This window comes from Nothoprocta perdicaria, unplaced genomic scaffold (assembly GCF_003342845.1).
Source record: "Nothoprocta perdicaria isolate Ctin4 unplaced genomic scaffold, notPer1 scaffold_17, whole genome shotgun sequence".
Lineage (NCBI taxonomy): Eukaryota > Metazoa > Chordata > Aves > Tinamiformes > Tinamidae > Nothoprocta > Nothoprocta perdicaria.
Window position 1 is genome coordinate 3411891 of NW_020454871.1, and position 22797 is coordinate 3434687.

Sequence of the window (22797 nt, forward strand, 5' to 3'; positions counted from 1 at the left end):
TGGACTTTTTTGGAGTTGCTTGAGTATCAATATATAAAGCATTGTGGGTGTTGCTTATATTAATTCTGTGACTTCTGAATGTAGAGCGTTTACAGTTGTTAAAAGCTGAATTGCTTGCACTGATGAGTTCAGATGCTGCAGCTTCATCTCCGTCAGCTGATCTCAGTGCTGGTAGATCTATGAAGGCAGAGAAGAAAGATTTAAAGAGGAAAGCTTCTAGAAGCAAAAATCCCAGGAACCATGTAGGAAAGGGGAATAGGCTGATTTGAAGGATGTAAAGTGTGAAGTAGCAGATGAGCTTGTGATGAATGCTGCAGTTTCTGTGCAGCAAGGACAGCAAAGCGGCATGGAGCAGGGAAGAAATGTAGGTATGAGAGGCAGGGGTGTGACTGGGCTGGGCCCAGGAGGAAGAGAGCACAAGAGTGCATACAGAGCTGCGAAAACATGAAACAAAAATGTTTCTTCATCATTTTCATTTAAATGGTATAGTTTTAAAATTTTCTGGCCACACTCATGTCCATTKTAAGTGCTTTTGCGAATCTTCTCTTCCCAGATGGTGAACTTTTCCAGATGTCCTGTTTTTTTGGTCATTTGCTGCTCATTTGTTGTTGCCTTAGTTTTGCTCTTTAAAGAGCTCTTCTCTTTCCTATTTTCCTCCTCTACCCAGATGAATTTAGAGAATAACAATCTTGTGCAAAGTGCCTTTCTGCCAAGTTCAAAACACTMAACTTCCTTTTTTTTTCCCATAACAGTCCCTTTATCTTCACACATCCTTTCATTCTCATTTTTCTTGTTTGATTCATCTTTCTTGAAACAAGCCAGAAATGTGCACACTCATGCAGGTGATAGCTGAGGGTGACTCTCCGTGGGCCAGTGTAGTTAATGCTTCTCTRTCCGCCAGCGAGACTGCCTTTACACCATACCTCGAGGTTGAATTTCCCTTCTTTCATGGTGGCATCATACTGTCAGCTTAAAGTTTTCTTGTAATTAGCTAATGCACCCTGTAATTTTCTGTGTTTTTGTTCTGGTTGTTTAGACGTGGTTAGCTCTGGCAGAAAGTAATAGATGGCTTGTCTTCAAATCCATGACCTTTCTATTTACTTCTATATCTCAGGGCAATCGTTAAAGCTTGCCCATTCTTTTTGTTGTATTTCTAYCTGTGTTTGAATGGAAGTGGAGAAAGCTAGTGAAAAAATGGAACAGTTATGTTAAGCTTAAGTGAAAGGAAAACTGGGAAACTGATGATGTTGTAACTAGAAAGAAGTATGCATCTGGAGATGTATATATCAAGAGAGATCTGAGTATTAGGTAATATGGGCATAATCAGTCATCTACTTTGTACTACAATATCACCTAATGATATGTGATGTTTTAAGGCTTAATACTCATTTTATTATGGTCTTTAATACCAAGAAAAGAAATGACAAAGCCTTTTGGAAAGGGATTTGTTTTTAATTTAGCCAGGCTGTACTAACAGCATGGTTTTTATCAAGTTAATATTTAACAATACATGAACTGTAAAACTTTATAAAAGTGTTCTACAAAACAGATTATCACTTTATGATAGTGTATTTTACCCTTCAAGTCTTCATCTTTCTTGGATGATATAGTTGATATACCTCTGATATAAGGAGATATGAGCTTATATTGATTTCTTTGATGATGGAAGATGCAATAAATTTTGTGAAAAGTCTGCAAGCTGTAGGTTCCATTATAGGATAAAGGTAGGAGGAGCTTGGACAAATATTAGAAATGAGGAAGAGAAAGCTAGGCAAGTGGTATTTCTCCAAAATATTTAGTGTTCAGATTTTTATTTATTAAAACATTCCATAAATTAGGTATGAGAAATGTTGGTAGGTTGTTTTTGTCTCGGGTTCCCAGTGCCTGAGGTTCTGTACATGTACCGCATGAGGGAGCTCCATCCTGCTCTGCAATTCGGAGAGCACGCTCGGATGTGCTTCGGATCTAGTGCTGAGTAAGACTGAGAGAGGATTTCATGCAAGAAAGGGGAAAAACAAAAGGCTGATGAAATAATTTAGTGTATATGCTGGCTAACTAGTGAGAGTAGATGACAGTAATTTGTGCAGGCATGCAAAAACGGTAAAGAAAGAAGAGCCTGCTTGTCCAAGGGAATCCTGAGAATGAAATTCTCTTTAAACACAGGAAAATTCTAAAGGCTTCTTGATTGTGAATAGTTGCCTGAGGGAAATAATGCTTTCATCCTTAAATTTATGTTAAACTGAGTTATCCAAAGCACTGAAATATATTTTGGTAAAGAATTTTGTTCTTTTAGAATGACAATTCATTAGAGATCTTTTTTTGTGTGTGTGTTATTTAACTGCTACAGGCTTATTATAAAATCTAAAGTGAAAGTGTATGTAATAACTTCCTTGAATAGGTGGTATAGAACTTGCTGGATTCTGTTATACAGCTAAAAGCAAGATGAAAATACGTGGAACAAGTAGAACAACTTCAGAATTTCTCTGAATGAGGAAAACTTTATCACGATAAAGTGTCTTGAAGTTAATATTTGTAGATTCAAGATGCACATATAGTGCTTGCTTTCCTCTTTTCTTTGTTTTTCTATATCATAGATATATTTTGAGGTATTCTTACTGCTCTACTGTCATAAACAAGGCAACTGGATGCATTTTAGGGCCTTTTAGGGCCACTCATACCATTCTGTGGTATGCTATAGCATTCTGTGAATTTCTGTTGCTTCTTACAGAGGAGACATGAAATCCTAATAATTAAGTGATATCCTAATTTTGATCTTACAGCTGATGATCAATGATAATCAATCCATTAYAAGGGTTTCTTTAGGTTTAAACTACATGGAGGAAAAAAAATGAATGATATATTTTTTTAATATATATAGAAGAAATCTTTTCTCTATACTATTGTGAAATTCCCTCCCCTCCCCCCCAAACTGAAAATTCTTCAGTGATCCCAGATTGTCCTTTTACGGTTTTGCTGTGTTTATAGTCGAAGTGAACGTGCAGATAGCACATTACTACAACTAAACACAGAGTTGTCAAACACAACCATCTTAAACTCTGTTGGGGAATTAAGTTTTAGAGTGATACTGAGTTCAGTGGTGAGGTAATAGCAAGAAAAAAAAATCTTAAAAAGAAGGATTTTTGCTTCACTGCTTTGGCTTTTTTAAGCCACTGATGTATTTTATAGAGTAGCTCTGCACGTGATGAAATTAGCACATTTGAAGGGGAGATTAAAGAAAGTATGGAGGTGGAAAGCAGCAGGCAGGGAGGTGACTCTTATTGCTGGATGAAACGGAGCTCAAACTTTGGTGATTAGGTACCAAAATGTCACATGGCTCTATAGGAAATCAGACTTGATTAATTTTGTTAATTCGTGGACCTGCTTTTTGTCTCCGTCTACCCGTTCCTCCAAAAAGAAAAAGACAAAAAAATCACAGAATCACAGAATGTTCAAGGTCTAGAGATCACCTAGTCCAACCTTCAAGACCAGTGTCATGGAGGAGCATACTCATTTGTTTTAAAGCAGTGTGTTTGAACACAGGAAATAGTTTCATATCCTGCTTTTGCTATGATTATGCTATATGTTTTTTCTATCTGGCCACAGACATCTGCTTAAGAAATTAAAGTGTTTATGGCTGAGATCTATATACGTTTGAGGAACTGCATCATTTCCCCCATCTTTTCTTCAGCACAAAGGAGTTGTTGTCAGGTCAGAGCAAGGCCACCTGTGCGTGCATACATGTTAAATCCCTTGCAAATGGTTGCCTAGTAGTTTATGGTTATAGATGTCTGGTGTGAGTACACAGAGCACAATGAACTTATCACAATGCTCAGCTCATATATGATAGGTGCTTTTAATTCTGCAACCAGTGTTCAAAATACTCTTTAGATACATAACAAAGGCTCAAATTTTTGGAAGACTCGCTCTGACACTGATGCTTTGCTCCACGTTTGAATTTGTGAACACCTCAGTTTCTTGAGCTAAACATACCTGTGACTGTAAAAATCAAATAAATTCATTCTYCATTTATCTAGAGCTGATCTAAAAGTCCACCTTTTGATTTCAGAAGCCTCAGTTCTTGAAATTTCATTTGACTCGGAAGAAAGAAAGAAAAAAAAAAAAAAGGAAAAAAGAAAAAAAAGAATGAAAAAAGGAGAATTTTAAAAACAAGAAAATAAAAACTTCCTGATACTGTATTAAAGAAGCCTAGAAGTGCAAGGAACTGGTTGCTTTTCTTCCCCACACCTTACCAATAAAGCTTATCTAGATGAAGTAACGATCACATCTGCTGATTGAAGCTTGACAGCTCAAACATATCCCTGTTAATTAAATTCATATGAAGTAAGGGAAAACTGCATGATCAAAGAGAAAGTGAAGATGGTTGGAGCTTCTCTGAAAGATTTAGGGCAAACAAAGMTGTAATTATTGTTTAAGGTATCACTGTTTTTTCCAAAGCTAATATAATATTTCTAAAAGTGGCTACCTTATTGCAGCTTTGCTGGGTTAGATACCAACAGCTATTTTTTTATTGTTGGTAGAACATCATGTGTCAGTGCTTTCTTTTGCTCAGAACAGTCATATTTAATTAATTTGAATATAATATGCAAAACAAATTTTGCAGAATCATTTTGTTTGTACTAACTTCATTTCAGTTATTTTTCCTTCTTGTTTTTATTCATCTAAACAGATTTTTATCTAATTGTTCTCCAGGGAAAATACACTAGAAATCCATTACTCTTGCAGCATTTTCCTTTTGRTGGTGTTCTTGACTACCATGTGTCTGTGTTGCTTCCTGATTAATGCATTTATAGTGATTATAGCTAATTGTTTGCCATCAGTAAAAATGAGAGGACTCTGAATGTAAAAAAAGCTTCAGAATGCTACTTTTAATATTGTTCCAAATGATTTTAAAGCAGGGTATTTGAAATGACAGTTAGGTGGAAAGCTACTTCGTTTCCCTCATAAAAGATGCCTGATAGGAACCGGGATAAAAGTTCTCAGATGAGTGTCATCTTTTCGGTTTTCTTAAATATTTGATTCTAAGTATGATACTTGACTGGGAAAGATCCTGAGTAAGGATCTGTGGCCATGTATCCAGGATAACAAGGTAGAAAAAAATAACTGGCAATCTGGTTAACTGGCTGAGGTGCAAAAAAGAAACTGGAGATAGTCTTTACATTCTTCAGTTTTTTTCTATGTGTGTAGATACAGACAGATATAGAATATATAATAAAAATATTAAAAATATTTATTTTTTWAATTTTTTTCCCCTCTCTCTTCTTCAGTAGCCGTTGATCTAGCACACTCATCATTTATCACCTCTTCATGCTATCATCACATTGAAGTATATGCCATAGGTCTAAAAAAACTGGCAGGACCTGAGGGAAAAAATTGTAAAATGCCTATCAACATAAGCATATATGTTGGGAATAAAGTTACATCTCTTTAATATCTTACATCTTCTTTTCCCATGATTCTTCTCCCACATTCTTTTCTGCATAAATGCAAATAGACCATACCATACATTTAAAGTAGGGATTTTGCCCTTCTCTGAAAGTGCATTTAAGATATGTATCACAAAGGTTTGGTTTTCTTTCAGGAGTTGTAGAGCTTTGAGAGAAATAGTTTATTCTTTATTTAAATGCACTTCTAATCCCTTACTCTTGCCCCACCCCACCTTACCCCTCCAAAAAAGAAAAAAAAAAAAAAAAAAAGTGACCCTTTTTGCATCTCTTGGAATATTTTCCTATTATAATGAAATGAATGAAATACTGAAATTCATACAAAATTGTTATGTTTTAAAGTTATAACTGTCTTACTCTAAAGGTATTTTAAGGTAATAGCTAGCTCTAATTTTGATTTTTTTTCTGACTTTCTGTATTCAAGACACTTCCTTCTCTAGACTGTGGCTTTTTAAATGCTGCATTTTATGGCTGTTATCTGAGACACAGATACTTATGCTTACTTAAAGGCTTTTAAAATCATTTTTCTTCCTACTAGAGGCGAGCAGGGGAAAAAAAAAGTTTTAAATCTTCTGTTTTTTAAGGCTTTAAGCAGACTTTTCTAATATGAAACAATTTAAGAAGCAGTCTGTGGAGCTTTATTCTTTGAATTAAAAATTTCATAAGGTAGGCCCTCCTTTATCATTTTTTGCACAGAGAGTTCCTATGGGACTTTAGAGATACGAGCCCTGGTCTTCATTTCTTGATGAACAGAAGTGTAAATAAAAGGCAATATTGGAGTTATGTTGATGTAAGCTTTCTGTTGTGCACAGTAAACTGGCATATGTAGAATCAATAGAAACAGCTGATGGTCTTTTTTAATATCTCAAAAAGTTTGAATTCATGAAAATGGGGAAGTAATATGATTGCTTAAAGCAAGGAGTAGGTAAATATCGACAGATTTTCTAGTGTTTGTCAAGATGAAAGTTTTATGGCTTTTTATGGATAAGTCAGATTTTGTGCTAATTAGAAGATTACGTCTGCTTGAATACAGTTATGAAAAGTTTGTTTTCAAACATGAAGTGAAGCGTGATTCTGCAACTGAGGGAGAAAGAGTTTTTGTGTGTCTTTATACTGTCATACAATGAGTTGGTTACGTGCCGCTGGATGCTACATCAAAGCTAGAGGAGACAAATCCAAGTACTTGGTCTGTTTCATTATATTGAATTGCTAACATCCGCTGAAATGCTTGGGATCACAGTAATCCCTTTTATTGAAAAACAACTTTAATAAAGCCCTTCTGGTATGTTGAAATAATTAACTGTTCAGCAAGGTAATTTTAAAATTAGATATTTATAATTCTTATACTGAATATTCAGGCAATTGATTTGTTTTTAGTTTTTCATGTTTCTCTTCAGCAGTTCTGATGATTGGGTTTTGTTTTGGCACGCTTGGAGAGGAAGCAGCTCTATTTGGGATACAATACTATGTGTAAAAAGAATTCTAAGTCTTGTAAATCGGGATTTTTTTTTTTTTTGGTAATTGCTCTTTGAGTAGCTCAAGGTTGTTTTATAGACCTAGTTTATAGAGGAAAAGATATAGATATTTGCTCTGAGATGTTAGAGTAAATATTGAATTTTTGTTTGAAGAGAATATCCAGTCTATTATGTTTTGTTTTAAGCTCAATTCGAAATCAAAACTTGATTCAACCTTTCAGATATGGAAAGCCATCTGTGAATTAAGTTTCAAATTTTTGTTCAGGTTCCTGGAAGTATGAGTATACACTCGGCTGTGGAAGTGAAATCCTCTAATTCTCTCCTGATTTCTTGCCTGCTTTACCGTGTCATTAATTTCCTTTGTTCCTAATGTCTTACTGCTGAGGATGTCAGCTACCACCTATGAACAGGGTTAATTTGCAAGCAGTCCTGCTAATCCAAGCATTCCTATTAGTAAAAGGAAACATTTGTGATGAGTGCTSTAATAGATGGTTTTTATCCCGCTTTTATGCAGTTAATCTTATCCATCATAAGGGAATACAAACAAAAAATCAGCTGTTGTAAGATTATTGACGTAATTCCTTTTTTATAATTACTTCCCTTCCCCCCACTATTTCATTTTGGGCACACAACTTACAAGGCAAAGCTTTCTTTCAAGCTTTGTAAATAGGCATTTTTTAGCAGATTTAAATATTAATCTTGTAGCGGTGTTGGCAGTAACATGATATGTATTGAGCTAACTGACAATAACATATAGAGCCCTTTATATAAAGGATGGATCACCAGCTTCAATTTGTTACCAATTAATGGCTGCCAGAACATGCTATAACCTGCTGGCAGGTTGTCAGAATGAACAAAATAAATCTTTGGCTTGATTCTTTTTCCGGGTGTCACGTGTATCCACCGTGAACATGAGAATATAGTGGATTTTATCCATTCTGTAAAAGTGCTAGTAAAAAATAAAAATCACTTCCTTGTCAGAGGTTCAGAAGTTTGGACTATAGAGCTTTTGTTCTGSTTTATGCATCCGTGGCGTTACATAAACATGGGCATACTGTGGCATTCTGTTTTTCTACATGCTAGCATATAGCTGGGCAACTGAACTTAGTGTTACTTATATTAAAGATTGTTACTGTAGTTACCAATATTAATAGAACGATCTCTGTGAAGTATCAACAAAGAAATATAATGAAGGCAAGGATTTTGGGGTATCATCTATCACTTTTAAATTGCTTAAGTTGTTAAGTAGAATACTCAAATTCGTGATGTCTATAGAAACACAAAACAGTATTTTTTCTACAGAAATTTTTCACTACTTGGTAGTGACRTTAATGGGGAGAGAAGAGACTTAAGTGTAAATTACTTACAGATTASTGAAATGATACAAATGAAGATGTATTTTATCAAGAAAAACCATCAAACAAAGCAGTCTTTATGGGTTGAAAAACATGGAGAATTTACAAAAGAGGCATTGCTTCACTAAGATGGGAGGGTTACACAGTATAGATAAAGTACTCAGTTTTATACTGGGTAGTTTATACACTGGTATATTTGTTTTATATGCCAATTTTATCAACACTTGGTATTTTAGCTAGTTGAGGCATTCCAAATGTATCCATCCCTTAAAAAAAAAAAAAAAAAAAATGTGTGTGTGTGTATCTTCAGAATAACAAAGTGGTATTATGACATGCAGCTGCTTTCCCTCCTACTTGGAGTACTGTTGACATTAATTCCATAGTTCAGTTCAGGACAGGAGGGAAACATTCAAACATATAATTTGTCATGGAAATTTTAATAAGCCAGTTATAATTAAACTCTATTATCTGAGACGCAGAACATTCTGATGGAAATTGTCATTATCAGAACAGTAAAAGGCGTGCTTGGGAGTTTGAAGCAACTACCAGAATAATAAATTATTTCAAATTATAAATTTAGTAAGGCATGAAAGAATGCATTTTGACATATATATATTCAGTCTTGCACTGCATCCTTATGAAGGCTTGGAGTTTTATCATTGCATAATGATACAGCTCATGTTCATGGACATGTTTCATTCCTCAATGCAGCCTTAGCAGTCGGAAGCTTAAAACAAACAAACAGAAATCCAACAAGTGTTTCAAAGATACATTATTTAAAAAATAAAAAGTGAAYTACTTTAGCAGAAGGTGAACCTGAGCTGTCTTTTGGCAATAATTGCTGTGTGTAATGGGTATTAGGATCAAAGTGTCCAATACAGTGGCAAACCATGAAATAGGTTAAACAAATAGTTAAAGTTTAGGTGGCTTTGCTTTCCAGACTCCTAGAAAATTCCACTGATTATTATTTACCTCCTCATTACAGTGCTAATTTCTGTAATTTGGTAAGTACTCTGATTCTTTGATCATTAGGGTGAGTATATTTAAAAATGAGGCTGTCTTGCATCTTTCCTCCCAGCGGGCCTTTATTTTCTCCTGTGCTTTGTTTCTGCTCTCCATTAGAAGTAAACCCATCTGCAGCATAATGCCAGCTGCCTCCTCCTTAAACTAATTTTGTGTGTAAGCACAAACTTTGAGAAGGAAGAAACAACATGAAATGAAAAACTCTCCCAGTGGAAAGCGGCTTTCACCTGTTTCAGCTTCCTGTAACCAGTAGCTGGAAGGTCCTGTCAAGAGAATTTGCTGTTCAGTCTTTGAAGTGCTACTGAAAAGTGTAAAGAAATTTTTGGCAGACTTCTTTCCTTTGACTCCCAGTGTATCTTCTATTTTTCTGCAAGTACCGAAGACAGCAGCAGTTTGCTTTACCTCTTCGTACCAATAGCTGACMTCCCTGCAGTTGCGTTTGCGAGAGGCAAGGAGCTTGCTTAACTGCTCCAACACCAGGGCATTTTTTTATGATGGTAGTTCTGGTCCTAGTGCTCTTTTCSCTCTGCCATATTCATTGTTGATGAAGACCAAGTGTCAGCATTAGCTCTCATTTGCTTGGTAAGTGCTGACAGCAGTCGGCCTTGCCTTTAGGCATGTGAGGGTTTTCTTTTTTGTGTGTATTCAAGTCCTTTATTCTCAAAGTTATATGTTGATAGGAAATTAATAGCAGAAGATACATTTGAAGTGGTAAGCATTCCTCCAGAGGATTTGAGGACTTTAACCTCAGTTTTGCTCAACTTTATTTACATGGAAGAGACCCAATCAATAGCATGGAAGTAGCATGACACTAGTTCTAATGTGGACATACAGAATGGAAATCTACTACTGATGGTAACTAATGATTCCTTCTCTCTGATATTATATGATGCTTGTGTCCTTTTGCTTAATCATTGATTTAACGACTGAAAATTTTTCGAAGTACAGCTGCCCTTATGGGGTACTAACGTTTACCTATATACTGATTGCAGTGCTATACTTAGTGTTCTTAGATGAAGGGAGTGAATGAATTGAATAAATTCTTGCTGCAGAATTCCTCATCTATTAAGGAATTTTATACATTTTTTGTATACATCATTCTATTATACACATTCTATACATTTCTATACTTTCTATACACTTTTTTCTTCGTGACARTCATCAGTGTCAATGAAATCAGAGAAGATTAAGCTTGACAGCAAATATGGAAACAAACAAATTAACAAAAAGCTAAARAAAGTGGAGGGGGGAGGAAGACAATGCTCTTCTCTCTCTTTCCTTTTTCCATTTTCTCATGTCCATTTAAATAAGTATGTCAAAGCTGCTCCAGAGGTGAAAAGTACAGTTTCTSTCCATTGGTGATTAGATACAGTTCTGTTGCTGTTGCAATGATTTTTTTCATCCTCTTAGTAAAGAAATAGTTCTCCGTGTTTTCAAGTCCATTTTCCTGGATTATATGGGACTTTGTAGGAAACTTACCAAAATTTGACGAATTTCTAGGAAACCTAGCAAAATTAGTTATGTACTGTCAAGTGTTTGTTCAAGTTTTTTTTTTATGATTATAAAAGCATTTATATTATGCATGGTTTTGATAGCTTGGATTTTTTTTGATTTTTATTCTTGAAATTAATGTAGAAAACTTTCTGTCTTTTCTGTTTTGGATTTACTGTGTAGGCTAAATACTTGCAATAACTTYATGTACTTTTCAGCAACAAATTTCTTAGTATTAGTATGTATAAATGCGATGATTATAATAAGTATGCATAGTGTGGTCAAGATGAACTTGGTAATATCACATTATATGTGACTTGGAAACACCTGTCTCTACAGAACTGACTTGCTGCAGGATTAAGTAGAGTTTGAAATGGTCCACTCTCTTCTTGGTCATCTTACCCATTTTGCCCACACTGATTTCTCTCATTAACCATTTGTGAAAGGTCTTCCGTACCTGCTTGCAATTTCCTACTGTTATGTAAATAATACTGATATTGAAATTTTGTTTCTGTTGTGTTACTTTTAAAAAGTATTTCTCAAAAGTCAGTATTTGAAATAGTGGATTTTTTTTTTCCTTTTTGCAATGCATTTGCTGTCACTGCAGGTATTGAATGTGCAGGCTGAATGGACTTGGGGAGTTTTATCTAAAAGAACTAATTTCAAATCTGTAATGTTTTAGTGCTTTTCTTCCCTTATTTCTTTCAGATTTTTCTGTCATTTCTAGTACATGGCTTTATATTACATCAGTAGAGTTTTACAGAAAGGAACCATAAATGTCTTTTGTATATAAAGGTCCATTAGGTCCATTAGTATTTTTTCTGAATTTTAAAAATTCTTATTCTAATAAATTTTTAGGTTCTTTTCAGTATAATATTTATTACTTGCCTAATGCATTCTTGCTCTCAAATGTTCTTWTTTTTGTATACAGCTAATTGTCTTTGAAGACTGAACTATTCAAGTTTGTCTTGTATTAAAATGAGAGACTCAAGAGTCTAAGAATGGAATTCTAATGAAGTAGGCTAAAATTCACTTAACTGAACTGAAAACATAGATACTACTGGATTTTTTGTGCACGTAGGAAATGATATAGACTTAACGTACTCTTTCTAAAACTTGACCTTTAAATATATATATATCTAAATGTCAAAATATATATGCTTCTTTTTTGAGATCTTAAATGAACATCGTAACTTAGCAGAAAACTAAATYTTCCATAAAATCTATCCTTCAAGTTGAATCTTTTTACAAAGAGACTTCTAAATAAATAACTACATAAGTTACAATAATTTACTTGAAAAGATAGGTCAATGTATTTTATGTAGGGCTACGATAATCTGGGTTTTGTATTCTTTTCCTTGGTTCTTCGGTTCTGCCTGCAGTTTTTTTGTGTATACTCTACATCTGAGGCACTGGTGCAAGGGAACTCAGATGATTATTGGGCGTAGATGTTATTAATATGCTACTGAACTTGTTATCAACTAGATTTTCAGCCTTGATACTCTTGTATTTAGCTGATGTAGCTGATTAAATGATATAGTCTTTTAGGTACCCCACAGCATCAAAATACTAAAGAGTTATTGAGTATAGAACCTCTAGATTTCTTTATTATCCAACTTACCAGCTATTTTCTGAAGAATCATTTTTGGTTCTACTCTAATCTCCAAATAAAAAGGTTTAGATGATTTCTCTGTATGTCTCATCCCCCTAATTAGTTTCCAGGTTGTTTGTTGGGTTGCAGAGAGAGAGAGATCTCAAAGATATGTGGTCCTAAATACAATGTGAGGCAGAGGCTCAAATTAGAGACCCGAGTATGGGGAAAGGCTGAAGAATGAGCTCTGCAGTATTAAGTATCAGAGAATCCGCATGGAAGAAAATCATTACAAATGAAAGCCACAGGGAGCCAGGCTGCCTGATTTTTGTAGCTCAGGGAACAACTTGTATCTTTTGTTCTTGGGTTTTGATATGTACAGCACAACACTTTAATCAGCTACAGTTGAGTTTCAACGGAACTAGTTGAATCGTGTGCTGGCTGTTTTTTACAGTGATTTGTCGCCTTATATCTCTGTGGATATGAACAACCCACAACAAATTAAAACAGCATATTGAATCTCATTAGCCTTAAGGAAAAACAATATTTCACTTAGTAGCTTGAACCGTTTATATGTTTATAAATAAATTGTTCTAAACATATTTTTCTGTGTAGAAAGTATATGATATTTTTCTATTTTAAATAATTATGGCAAAGTTTTAATGATGACTGCTGGGGTGKAAGTCAATCTGCTTCATTTCTAGACTGTCTTCAATTACTAATAAAATTGTGTAATATACTGTGACCTTTTAACAATGTAATTTCATGGAAGTGAAAACAGCTTATATAGCTCTTTCAGGATGAGAGTGAGAGCCAGAATATGCACCCACTTTTGGAGTTGTCATCAGTGTTTCATTTCTGAGTGTACAAGAGCCCATTGCATATTTATCATTAGCACTTTCTTGTAGCAGAGTGATAGTGGTTTGTGTGTCTGATTTGATGTGAGTCAGAATTTCTATCTAGCAGTTTGAGTTGATTTTCCATATAATCCATTGTTTGCTATGTGCAATTAGATACAAATAAAATAGGTTCATGGTGGGAGTGAAACAGGACATCACGTGGATAGAACAAAGGATTAAAACCATTCTCTCTAAGCAAGATAACTTTCAGTTTATTTTCATAGAGTRTGAACAGCGATCACTTTATTAGATGAAAGATRAGAAGAAAAAAATTGTTTAAGTTTTTTTTTCCACTGACGACWTTTGAAATGTTTTCCTTGACAAAAACCTACAGCTTTGCTAAGAGTGCCCGAGACCAATATGAAAAGTTGTCCAATATGCACAACAACATGACCAAGTTGTATGAAAACTTGGGAGAATACTTCACCTTTGATCCTAAAGCAGTAAGCATAGAAGAATTCTTTGGTGATCTTAGCAACTTCAGAAATCTATTTTTGGTGAGTAAAGTCTGCAAAAAAGTGTGGATATATATATATGTCTGTATAGATATGCATAGATATGCTTGTGTGTTTATGTATATGTTATTTTCCTTGAGTTCTTCCAAATCTAATTTCCTTCTGTTCTCTATTTTTGGTGTTATAATTTGCTTTGTGTTTTGTTCCTGTAACAGAAAACTAGGTTCATGTCGTAAGACTTGCTTGGTTTTGGTTGTTGGTAACTACCGTTACTGATAATCCTTCTTCCAGTCTGCAACTTGTGAACTTGAATGTYAATTTGACCAATACATATGAGTAATAGTGTGGAAACCACTTTAAAAACCTGTTGGTTAATGTACAACAGATAAGTAATATTTGAAAGTCCTTACAAAAACACATTAAGACACTTGAATCAACGTGCCTTCATTCATGATTTGTTGGTCTGATACCAAGCTTTTAATGATGCTATGATGAAGCTTTCATGATGAGATCTATATTTCAGATATAATTTCAGAAGCTAATGTAGAAGCTTTTATTTTTGATGTCAGTATGGCCATTTTCCTTTGTTTTTAATAAAGGAATTCTAAAGAATTTCATTTTAAACAGATAAGTTTTTAAATGGATTTCATGTAATCTTTACTAGTGACTGTCTGGGAGCCATAATCAACTGCACCATAGGAAGTATATAGGAAAAACAGATGCCAGGAATGTCACATTGTGTCTCTAGAGAATGGTAAAATCACTTTGAAATACCACTGCATACACCGTTTACCATACAGCTGTAGCTCACGGTTCTGTATTTCGACAATAAATGGCTGAATTTATCAAATAACCATAAGGATCTTCTGTATAATAGCTCCAAACTTTAAAGCTTAATTTTAGTGTATACAGTTTACTTTATTAGCAAAAAGCTCTTACTGTTTACTGTTCATTTTAACTGTTTTACTGTTCTTTTTCTGTGAGCAAATAACCAATTCTCTTATAATTAGTAAGTCTGCCAACACATCACTGGAAAGACTTGTCAAGAAAAGGAGTAGTTGTCAGAAGCTATTTCAATGCATTTACTTTTTCACATATTAAAGACTTAATTTTTCACACGTGGATATGTAAATTTGGAAATCTTGAAGTAGATAATGCTGTTGTAACTTAAATAATGGAAGCAGTCTTCAGATTAGCGATATCCAAGTATCAGAGTAAAAATTGGTGCATAACTAYGTGTAAACAGCCATGAGGCTGATAAAGGGGCTAAAAAGCAAATATTCAGGCTTTTGAAAAGAAATATGTTTTGTACTCAGGATCCAGCAACTGGTCAYTAGATTTGGTTTCACAGAAACAGAAGGGAAGGATGACTTTTGTCAGCCTGCAGAGTACCCTCCTRGGCCGCCATTACGCGTTCGGCCTTCTTCACTGCTCACTCTTGACTCATGTTCAACTTGTCCACGAGGATCCCACTTGATTTTCTGAACGATAACTCTCTAGGATGGCATTTACATTACAGTTACACTTGGGGGTAGGTAGAAGACTTAGATAGCAAACATGGATTGAAGATTGTAGAGGGCCTTTATGCTTTGTTTTTAACTTTATTGAATAATTGAAGGATGGTTCTAATTTGGCATTAATTTTTTTTATATATATTTTATTCTCCATTCCTTTATTAATTAGTTTTTCAARTATTTTCAAATATTCACCTCATTTAAATGAAATTCTCTTTCAGGAATAGCTAGTGCATTATAAGTGTACRTACCTGAATGTCACCTACACTATTCACGTGACTACACATTGCAGATATTGTAGAATGCAGGTAAATATGACATGGGAGGAAGAGAGTGTGTTTAGCCTCAAAAGAGTTTTGATTTGCATTGAGAGTAAATTTCTTTTTTATATGAACATGATGCTCTGTTTTTTTTAACAAGGCCTAAGGTGTGTAATTCTCACTGGTTTAAGGAACTGTGAAAGATTACATTGTTTACAAGTTTATTTTCAAGCACTGGAATAGCTATAGCAATCAGAATAAGATGCTGGGTGCCTGTGCAAACTGCTGTTAATTATTATTCCCAATTTGCACATATTCCTCTGATTAAGGTTATRTGCATGTGTGTGATTCTTACTTTGGCAAATATTTCTCCATGGATATGACAAAGTGGTRTAAATTGTACCCTAATCAGTAACACTGAAACATTTTTCCAGATTCTATTTGCCCCAAATCCTTCTGTGCTCTTTATATAGGAGTGCAAATTACTTGCCTTCTGAATATTTGATAGTAGTCAAAGTAGACGGTACCACTTGTCTTGCTTCCTAATAGGAGAAGAAGAAGCTGTTGTGCAGATATTTCAGCATGATTTTATCAGAGTTTAGCATTGGATTAGATTGTGATTATGCAGACCAGCTAAATCCTGCTCTTTCACTAGACTTAGTTTTGAGGAAGTATTTTTATATGTTTTSAGTAGTTTGGACCTACTCTGAATTTTGTCAAAAGAAATAAATTATTGTATGTTGTTTACATATRAAATCAAATTTACTTGCTTTTCCTTCTTGGAAAATATAGCTGTAAGCATTTACTTATTATGACCAAAGAAACCTAGTTTCTCTCTGCATGTAAACCTGTATATCTACATAAATCATTTTTGGATTAATTTATTCCATTGACTTTGCTTCAAAATCACTCCTTGTCACCGAGGACCACAGTAACCACATAAGTATGTTCTCATAATCCTTGTTGTGAAGTTATAATGTTCTAATAATGTCTCATCAAAATCCCTCATCATGTGGTGTAAATACATTGAACAAGTTAATGCATTGCAAAACCTAATTGCTTCATTGCCTAATTAGCATCAAGTGCTTTTTGTGTTAAGGGAAAATAATTATAGATGCAAACTTCTGCAACTCTGGTTAACAAAGATCACCATCAGCCAGGTGTTTAATAGGTCAGCTCTTATTAGAATATTTGTATGATATTTATGATTTACCTAATATTAAAAATATGCAAAAGAATGTGTTTCAAAGCCTGAAGATTAAGCTGAAGACCACATTTCTGTAACTCTAGTTTATCAAAATAGAATTATCAGGCTCTGTGTTCTCATTTGGGCTATTAAACTTACATTCTAAATACAAAAGACAAACCACAAAGATGTTCCCTTGTTTGTGGACATGTAGGGGCTAAGTTTTTGTATTGCTTGATATTTTTAGARTGCAGGCAATTATCTATTAAGATATCCTAATGATATGTATTRGTTTAAATAGTTAATTATGTCTCTATAATGCTATGGTTTCTAACATCTTATCTGCCCTTCTCTTCTAAGCCTCTTTTAAAAATGTTATTAAATGAGGAGATGAACTTGGATGCATGCTAATTTAAATATTAAATCTTCTATTAAAAAAGAGACTTATGTAGCTTAAAGAGACTTTTTTTTCCCTTAGCATCATTTTTACTTTAGTCAATTCACTTCTGCAGATACACACARTAATAGTAATGATTGTAATTATTATATACATATTTTTAAGTAGCCTTTATGCAGGGGAACAGAATCTTATAGACTTTGGTGGCAAAAAGATTCTTGTTTCTGAATTAATTCTTTTCCAGATATTTGAGAAAGGTGTAAGGCAAGTGTTAAACAATTCATAGTACAATACCGATATTTATTATAAGAAAAAAAAAAAATTAGGAAAATCAAAATGTTGAAGGAAATGTTCATGCTTTTGAGAAGTTTCTCAAAAAAAGATCTTTGATTGAAGCTTAAGGACAGATTTGGAAATTACAATAAACTAATGTGCAGAAGTTACTTTCAAAAGCTATTATCTATGTAGATGAGAGTAGATGAGAATTCAGGAACAACTGGAGTAGACTAAGGATAAAAAATACCATTGGGGGGAAAAAAAAAGTTTTCAAAGTACCAGTGTTGGTTTTCCAGATTTTTGCATGTTAGTTCTACTATAACCTCTTTAATGACTTATTTTTCCTCGAGAAAGACACTTTCTCCCACAAACAGAGCATGTRTGCTTGATGACTTGGTAAAAGATATCACTAAAWCCTTATGTTGAGAGGTTCACATGTGTAGCCCTTTCATTCTGTTGTCATATATAGCATATATAGCATATAGGGCATACATATATTTATTAAACATGCCCATTCCAAGTTGGGCTCATGCCTGCGTGCTTCCTGTAATCGGTTACCACCAAGGATACTGTTGGTAGCAACATTTGCTTTACAATACAGYGTGTTCTTACTGAAACTTCAGCATACATCATTTTAGGTAATAGGCATTTTGTGAGCGCTTTGAATTTAAGCGTAGTCTTTTTAAAATGTCTTGATTGGCAGAAACTATTACTAGTATTTTCCCCATGCTGATGATGTTAGAGCCAGGATGTTGACTTAATAGACTGCTGATTATCTCGGTAATGACAATTTTTCTTTCCTTTTTGCAATTGCAAACAGGAATATCTTGAATAGAACCATATAATTCTAGAAATGCTAGTGTTTTTGAAACAGATCAACTATATGTTAATATTTTTGAAGATGRGTTTGAGGGTGTTAAATCATATGTCAACCCCTCTGATCACAGACAGTATTCTGTATATGTAAAATGTCTATGTTTGGAGCTGGATGTGTTTGTCTTGTACTGCTAATGCTGAGATATTTTAATGTTAGGAATTAATCTGGTCAGTGGTAAACGCACGTTGGAGATTGTGACGGGCATTAAACAAGTACCATATGTTGAATGAAAAACAATGCCTTTTTGATTATTTTAAATCAAAAATATATGCATATTTTTGTATTTGCCTTCTGTAAGCTGTTCATTGGTTATAACAGGAACTGTGCTTAATAAATACACCTCCCTGAGGCTTAGTAATCAGAAGATGTTAGGCTGAATGACAAGTTTTACAGGATATGTAGAAAAAATAATGCTTCTATGATTCTATTAAAAAAAAACATTGTAGCAGTCAGTATCGTTGTTACATCTTTACTCCTTYTCACCAAAGTATATCCACAACTGGAGAAAAAATTCCTTTGGGTCCAGCAGTTTCTCTTTGCAAGAGCTTTTTTTTAAAAAAAAAATCCATCCAAGTGGGTGGTTATTCTATTATTTCTAAACAACAGGAGGAAAGTAAATTGTAAGGGAGGAAGCGTAGGCTGGTACAGTAGTTGACCTTTCTGAGTTTCTCTGTGAGCCCTGCTGATTGGCACTGAACACTTCCTATGTTTGGGAAACTGGGTGGAAATGAGGTGTACTTTTTCAGAAGGAGACACCTCCCAGAAATTCCGACTTATTGATGAATTTTATTATTATTTATGTTTTTTTTTGTTGCTTTTATATAGAGAACACTTCCTCACAATACTAGGCTTTCAATAAATTGCCTAATTGGTCTCTCTGACCTATCACCTGACTAGCTTTACTTGAGAGAAAAAGTATTTTGCCTTGTCCTATGATGCTAATATCACAGCGGAAAAAGCTGTGGTGTAGTTAGAAGGTCACAATTTAAGTAACATCTTTAATGCTGCGGAAATGCCCATCCTATGATTAAAATAGCTAATTAAGCTGGTAGCCCTTCTGACCATTACTTTAATCAGATGTTTTTTGTGAGCAAGTGCAGTTCAATGAGCTATAGTATAGGGAATCTATTTAAATATGCAGATAGTAGGAACCAAGTTGTTTTTATTTTGGTTATATTTGCTGTAGGTGCTTCCATTTTATCCTTAACCCTCTCTACCACTTTTACTGAAAGCCTAAGTAGAGTCAAGGATACTGTGTAAGTAAATAAGATTTTCATCTTTTTTACCTTAGAAATCTTTCCCTCTTCAGAAATCCTGTCCTCCTTGATTCTTAAATGGCTCTACTGTTTATTGCTCACTCGGGTTTTTTTGTTAAGGTTAGGTAGAATATTTAAACATTAGATGAGAGCTTTTACCTAGATTTTTCCTGGTCCTTTTGTATCACCTCTGCCTGGGTTTAATTTTGTGCTCAGGTACCTCTTGAGCCCCTGTGATAACCCCGCTGTGTTCAAGGAATGTCAAAAGCAATAAGTAAATACTTCAGCATGAGGACTTTCCTTTGTAAATGGAACACAATTCAAAATTGAGCCTGAAAAAAAATGTGCATTTCTTCCCCTCTATCAGAGTTGAAAACAAAAGGAAAAATGATTTGAAAAGTAGCCATAACTTTTCATAGTTAAAATAGTAAGACTATTCCTTTTGTGTTTAGGACTATTTCAAAGGAAAACATACCTTTTAGATAATATTCATGTAGTCCTTTCTCCCACTGCAAGTGCACTCAAATTTCCATTGTCTTTGGTTTGCAAGATAACCTCAGGATAATTGCAACCAGTTCCATGAGTTTGAGGCTCTTCCTAAGTAATGTCTATTTGCGTGACTAAAGCAAAATGTCATTTCTTTCTTTTCTGTTTTATTTTTCACTTTAACTGTCTCTTTCAAGGTTTTATCGTACCATCTGAAATATTTTAATCTGTTTTTTCAAAATGTTTGTTTCTGTCACTAATAGTGTATTAAAGACAAGCTAAATCTATCATGCCTCCATTTGCACTTTAATCAAACTGTATGCCTTATGAAAACTATATGAAACATATACTTTAGCATTGGACAGGAACTGTTTTTTCCCTTTTTTCCTCATATGTCTCAAAGATAAATAATAASTTTCAATATTTTGTTCCTTGTCCTGCCTCTGTAATGCAGATAGACCTAAAGCCACTAGGTTTCTGCCTAACAAATTGGATTTAATTTGGAAGTAGCATAAAAGAAATTATGTGTTTACTATTCTCTCTTGATTGTTTTATCAGGGGATAAATTGTCTTCTTTCTGCCTGAAAAAAACAGCAGTTGCTTAAAGTARTCTGAAAGATAGTTTCTAACCAGCAGAAAAGTATGAAAAAGTAAATAATCAACAATGAAGTATTTTCTCCAGTAAAAAGTCTCAAGAGGCAATATCACAACCAAAACGTTGTGCTKAAAAAGAAGCAGTATGTAACATGGAAAAAAAGAATGTTGTAATGTTATAAGCTGTAATATTATAAGGTATACAATCAAAACTGTCATCTGAGTGTGCATATATATCCAGTTCCTGGCTAAGGGCTTTTATTTAGCATAATCTTTAATAAATCAGGATTAGATATAGACTAGAAAAGTTTATAAATAAAGGTATTATAGTGAGAGCTAAGGGATTCAGATATGGGCAGTAACGCATCAACTTTACAAACAAGTTGTTAGAACTGCTACACGAAGAGTGGTCTGATATAACAGAGGTGGCATTTCTCTTGAAAGATACCTGAAAGAAATATTAAAGAAGAATTTAAACGGTGAATTGCAGTATATTGTATTTGCAGGCACTTATAGGTAGGCAACTGTAGGAACAGCAGTAGCACAGATGGCTTTGGGATTTGTTTCTGACAACTCTAACCTGCTTTAGTAGCAGAGTGATAGGCCTTGCAGCTGAGGGAAATGCAATAGATGTTGAATGTTAGTAATATCTTTGATTGAATGCGATTTGCAGGAGTGGTATAAGACAACAAGGTCTAGGGGAAATTATGGTGTTAAGCTCCCTAAATCTTGAGAAGGTGCCGGATTARGAACACTTTCTTTAGGATTTTCCATAAACTGGTTTTTGCTGGCTCTCCACTCAGTGTGCTGACCGTGCTGAGTCTCTTTCAATCGTCTTGTTATTCCCAGACCTCCTCGTGGAGGTTTAGAACATCTCAGGAAGGACTGTGCATTTCCTCTGGAAAGCAGGCAGAGTTTGAGATTTGGGGTACTGCAATGCTTAAACTGTAAATGTAACCCAGATGTGAAAGACCTCTTGTAAACCAAAAGACTTCATTACCTGCTCTAAGTGACTCCCTTTGGCAAGATTGTGCATTTAAGAGAGACATCTCCATAAAAGATGCTTGYAATCTGCAGATGCTTACGCCATTCACACATCCCATTAGTGCCTTTTATTGCCTGAGATGCACTCTTTTGGTCCTGGGTTAGAAGAAATCCAAYTGCTTTAAAATCTCTGCAAGGATGTTTGATGTAGTGTCAGTTTCATTGTTCTGTGTGTTCATATATCATAATAAGATAATAATTTGATCATTTGAATCGATGGTTGTCTTAACTGTGATTTCAGATCCATCACTGTTATTGCATCTTCAATTAGTTTGCGGATGTTGCAGTAAATTAGCTTATTCACGTCCTTAAGTTGTTATTTGCATGCTTATCCCATTTAGAAAAACAAAAACTGCTAGAGTTGGAGTTTTTTAGGATAAATAATGGGATTTTAATAGGGTTTTAGAAACAAAGATGGAAGACTTTTTGTGCTGGCCTCTCATGTCTCTTTTCCTTAACATAGATCATGTTTTGGAATGAAAYAGTAATTCATCTGCTCTGGTCCTTGATTTTGCTGCTCAGATTTTAGCAAAACAGCTATTTTTTTTTCTTTGTTTGCTCAACACCTTTTTTCTTTTTTTTACTTTAAATGGCAATACAGTTTTATCTGTATGTAAGGATATATTTCAATCTCCTGGTTTTTCAATAATAGTATGAATTAGATGTGTCAATTATACATAAATATTGATTTAAAAGAGCGATCAAAGCAGTCCCAAAGCTGTCTACATGAGGGCTATTTAGTGAAGTAATTATGCAAATGTATAATGTTAATTAAGGTGTACAGTATAGTTGGTTTTTAATTGTTAACCTTGAGCACCATTCCTTCAACATGGAAGATTTCTTTTACCTAATGCTGCTAGATAGTTTTCAGGATTTTTCAATATTGCCAATAAGCAAAACCCTCCTCCCTATCTCAACCCCAAGTCTTAATTTTCTAATGGCATTTCAAAAATGTTCTGTGTCAGCTGTATGAAGCGTGAAGCACAGAGCAGTATTCCAAATGTAATTTTTCCAATGTAGTGTTTCATATACACCCATCAGGAAATTCCATTTACCTGTTTTTGTTTAATACCGGCTTATTGTAACACCTATCCACTATTCTTATAAGGATTTGAGTATTTGTATTGGGGTAACTTATTCTCTATGGAATACCAAT

The 22797-nt window shown here is 34.3% G+C and overlaps 1 protein-coding gene across 2 annotated transcripts in view; it reads left to right on the plus strand.

Moving 5' to 3' along the window:
• DIAPH2 (diaphanous related formin 2) overlaps nucleotides 1-22797 on the plus strand; it is a 133431-nt gene that overhangs the window by 85609 nt on the left and 25025 nt on the right. The window contains exons 23-24 of one of the 2 annotated variants that reach the window (XM_026035978.1): nucleotides 13629-13793; nucleotides 13967-14007. In XM_026035978.1, coding sequence (XP_025891763.1) covers nucleotides 13629-13793; nucleotides 13967-13987 — 186 coding nt within the window. In that variant the 3' untranslated portion in view covers nucleotides 13988-14007. Of the gene's footprint in view, nucleotides 1-13628; nucleotides 13794-13966; nucleotides 14008-22797 lie in introns of those variants that run through there. The other variant, XM_026035977.1, reaches the window with a different exon arrangement.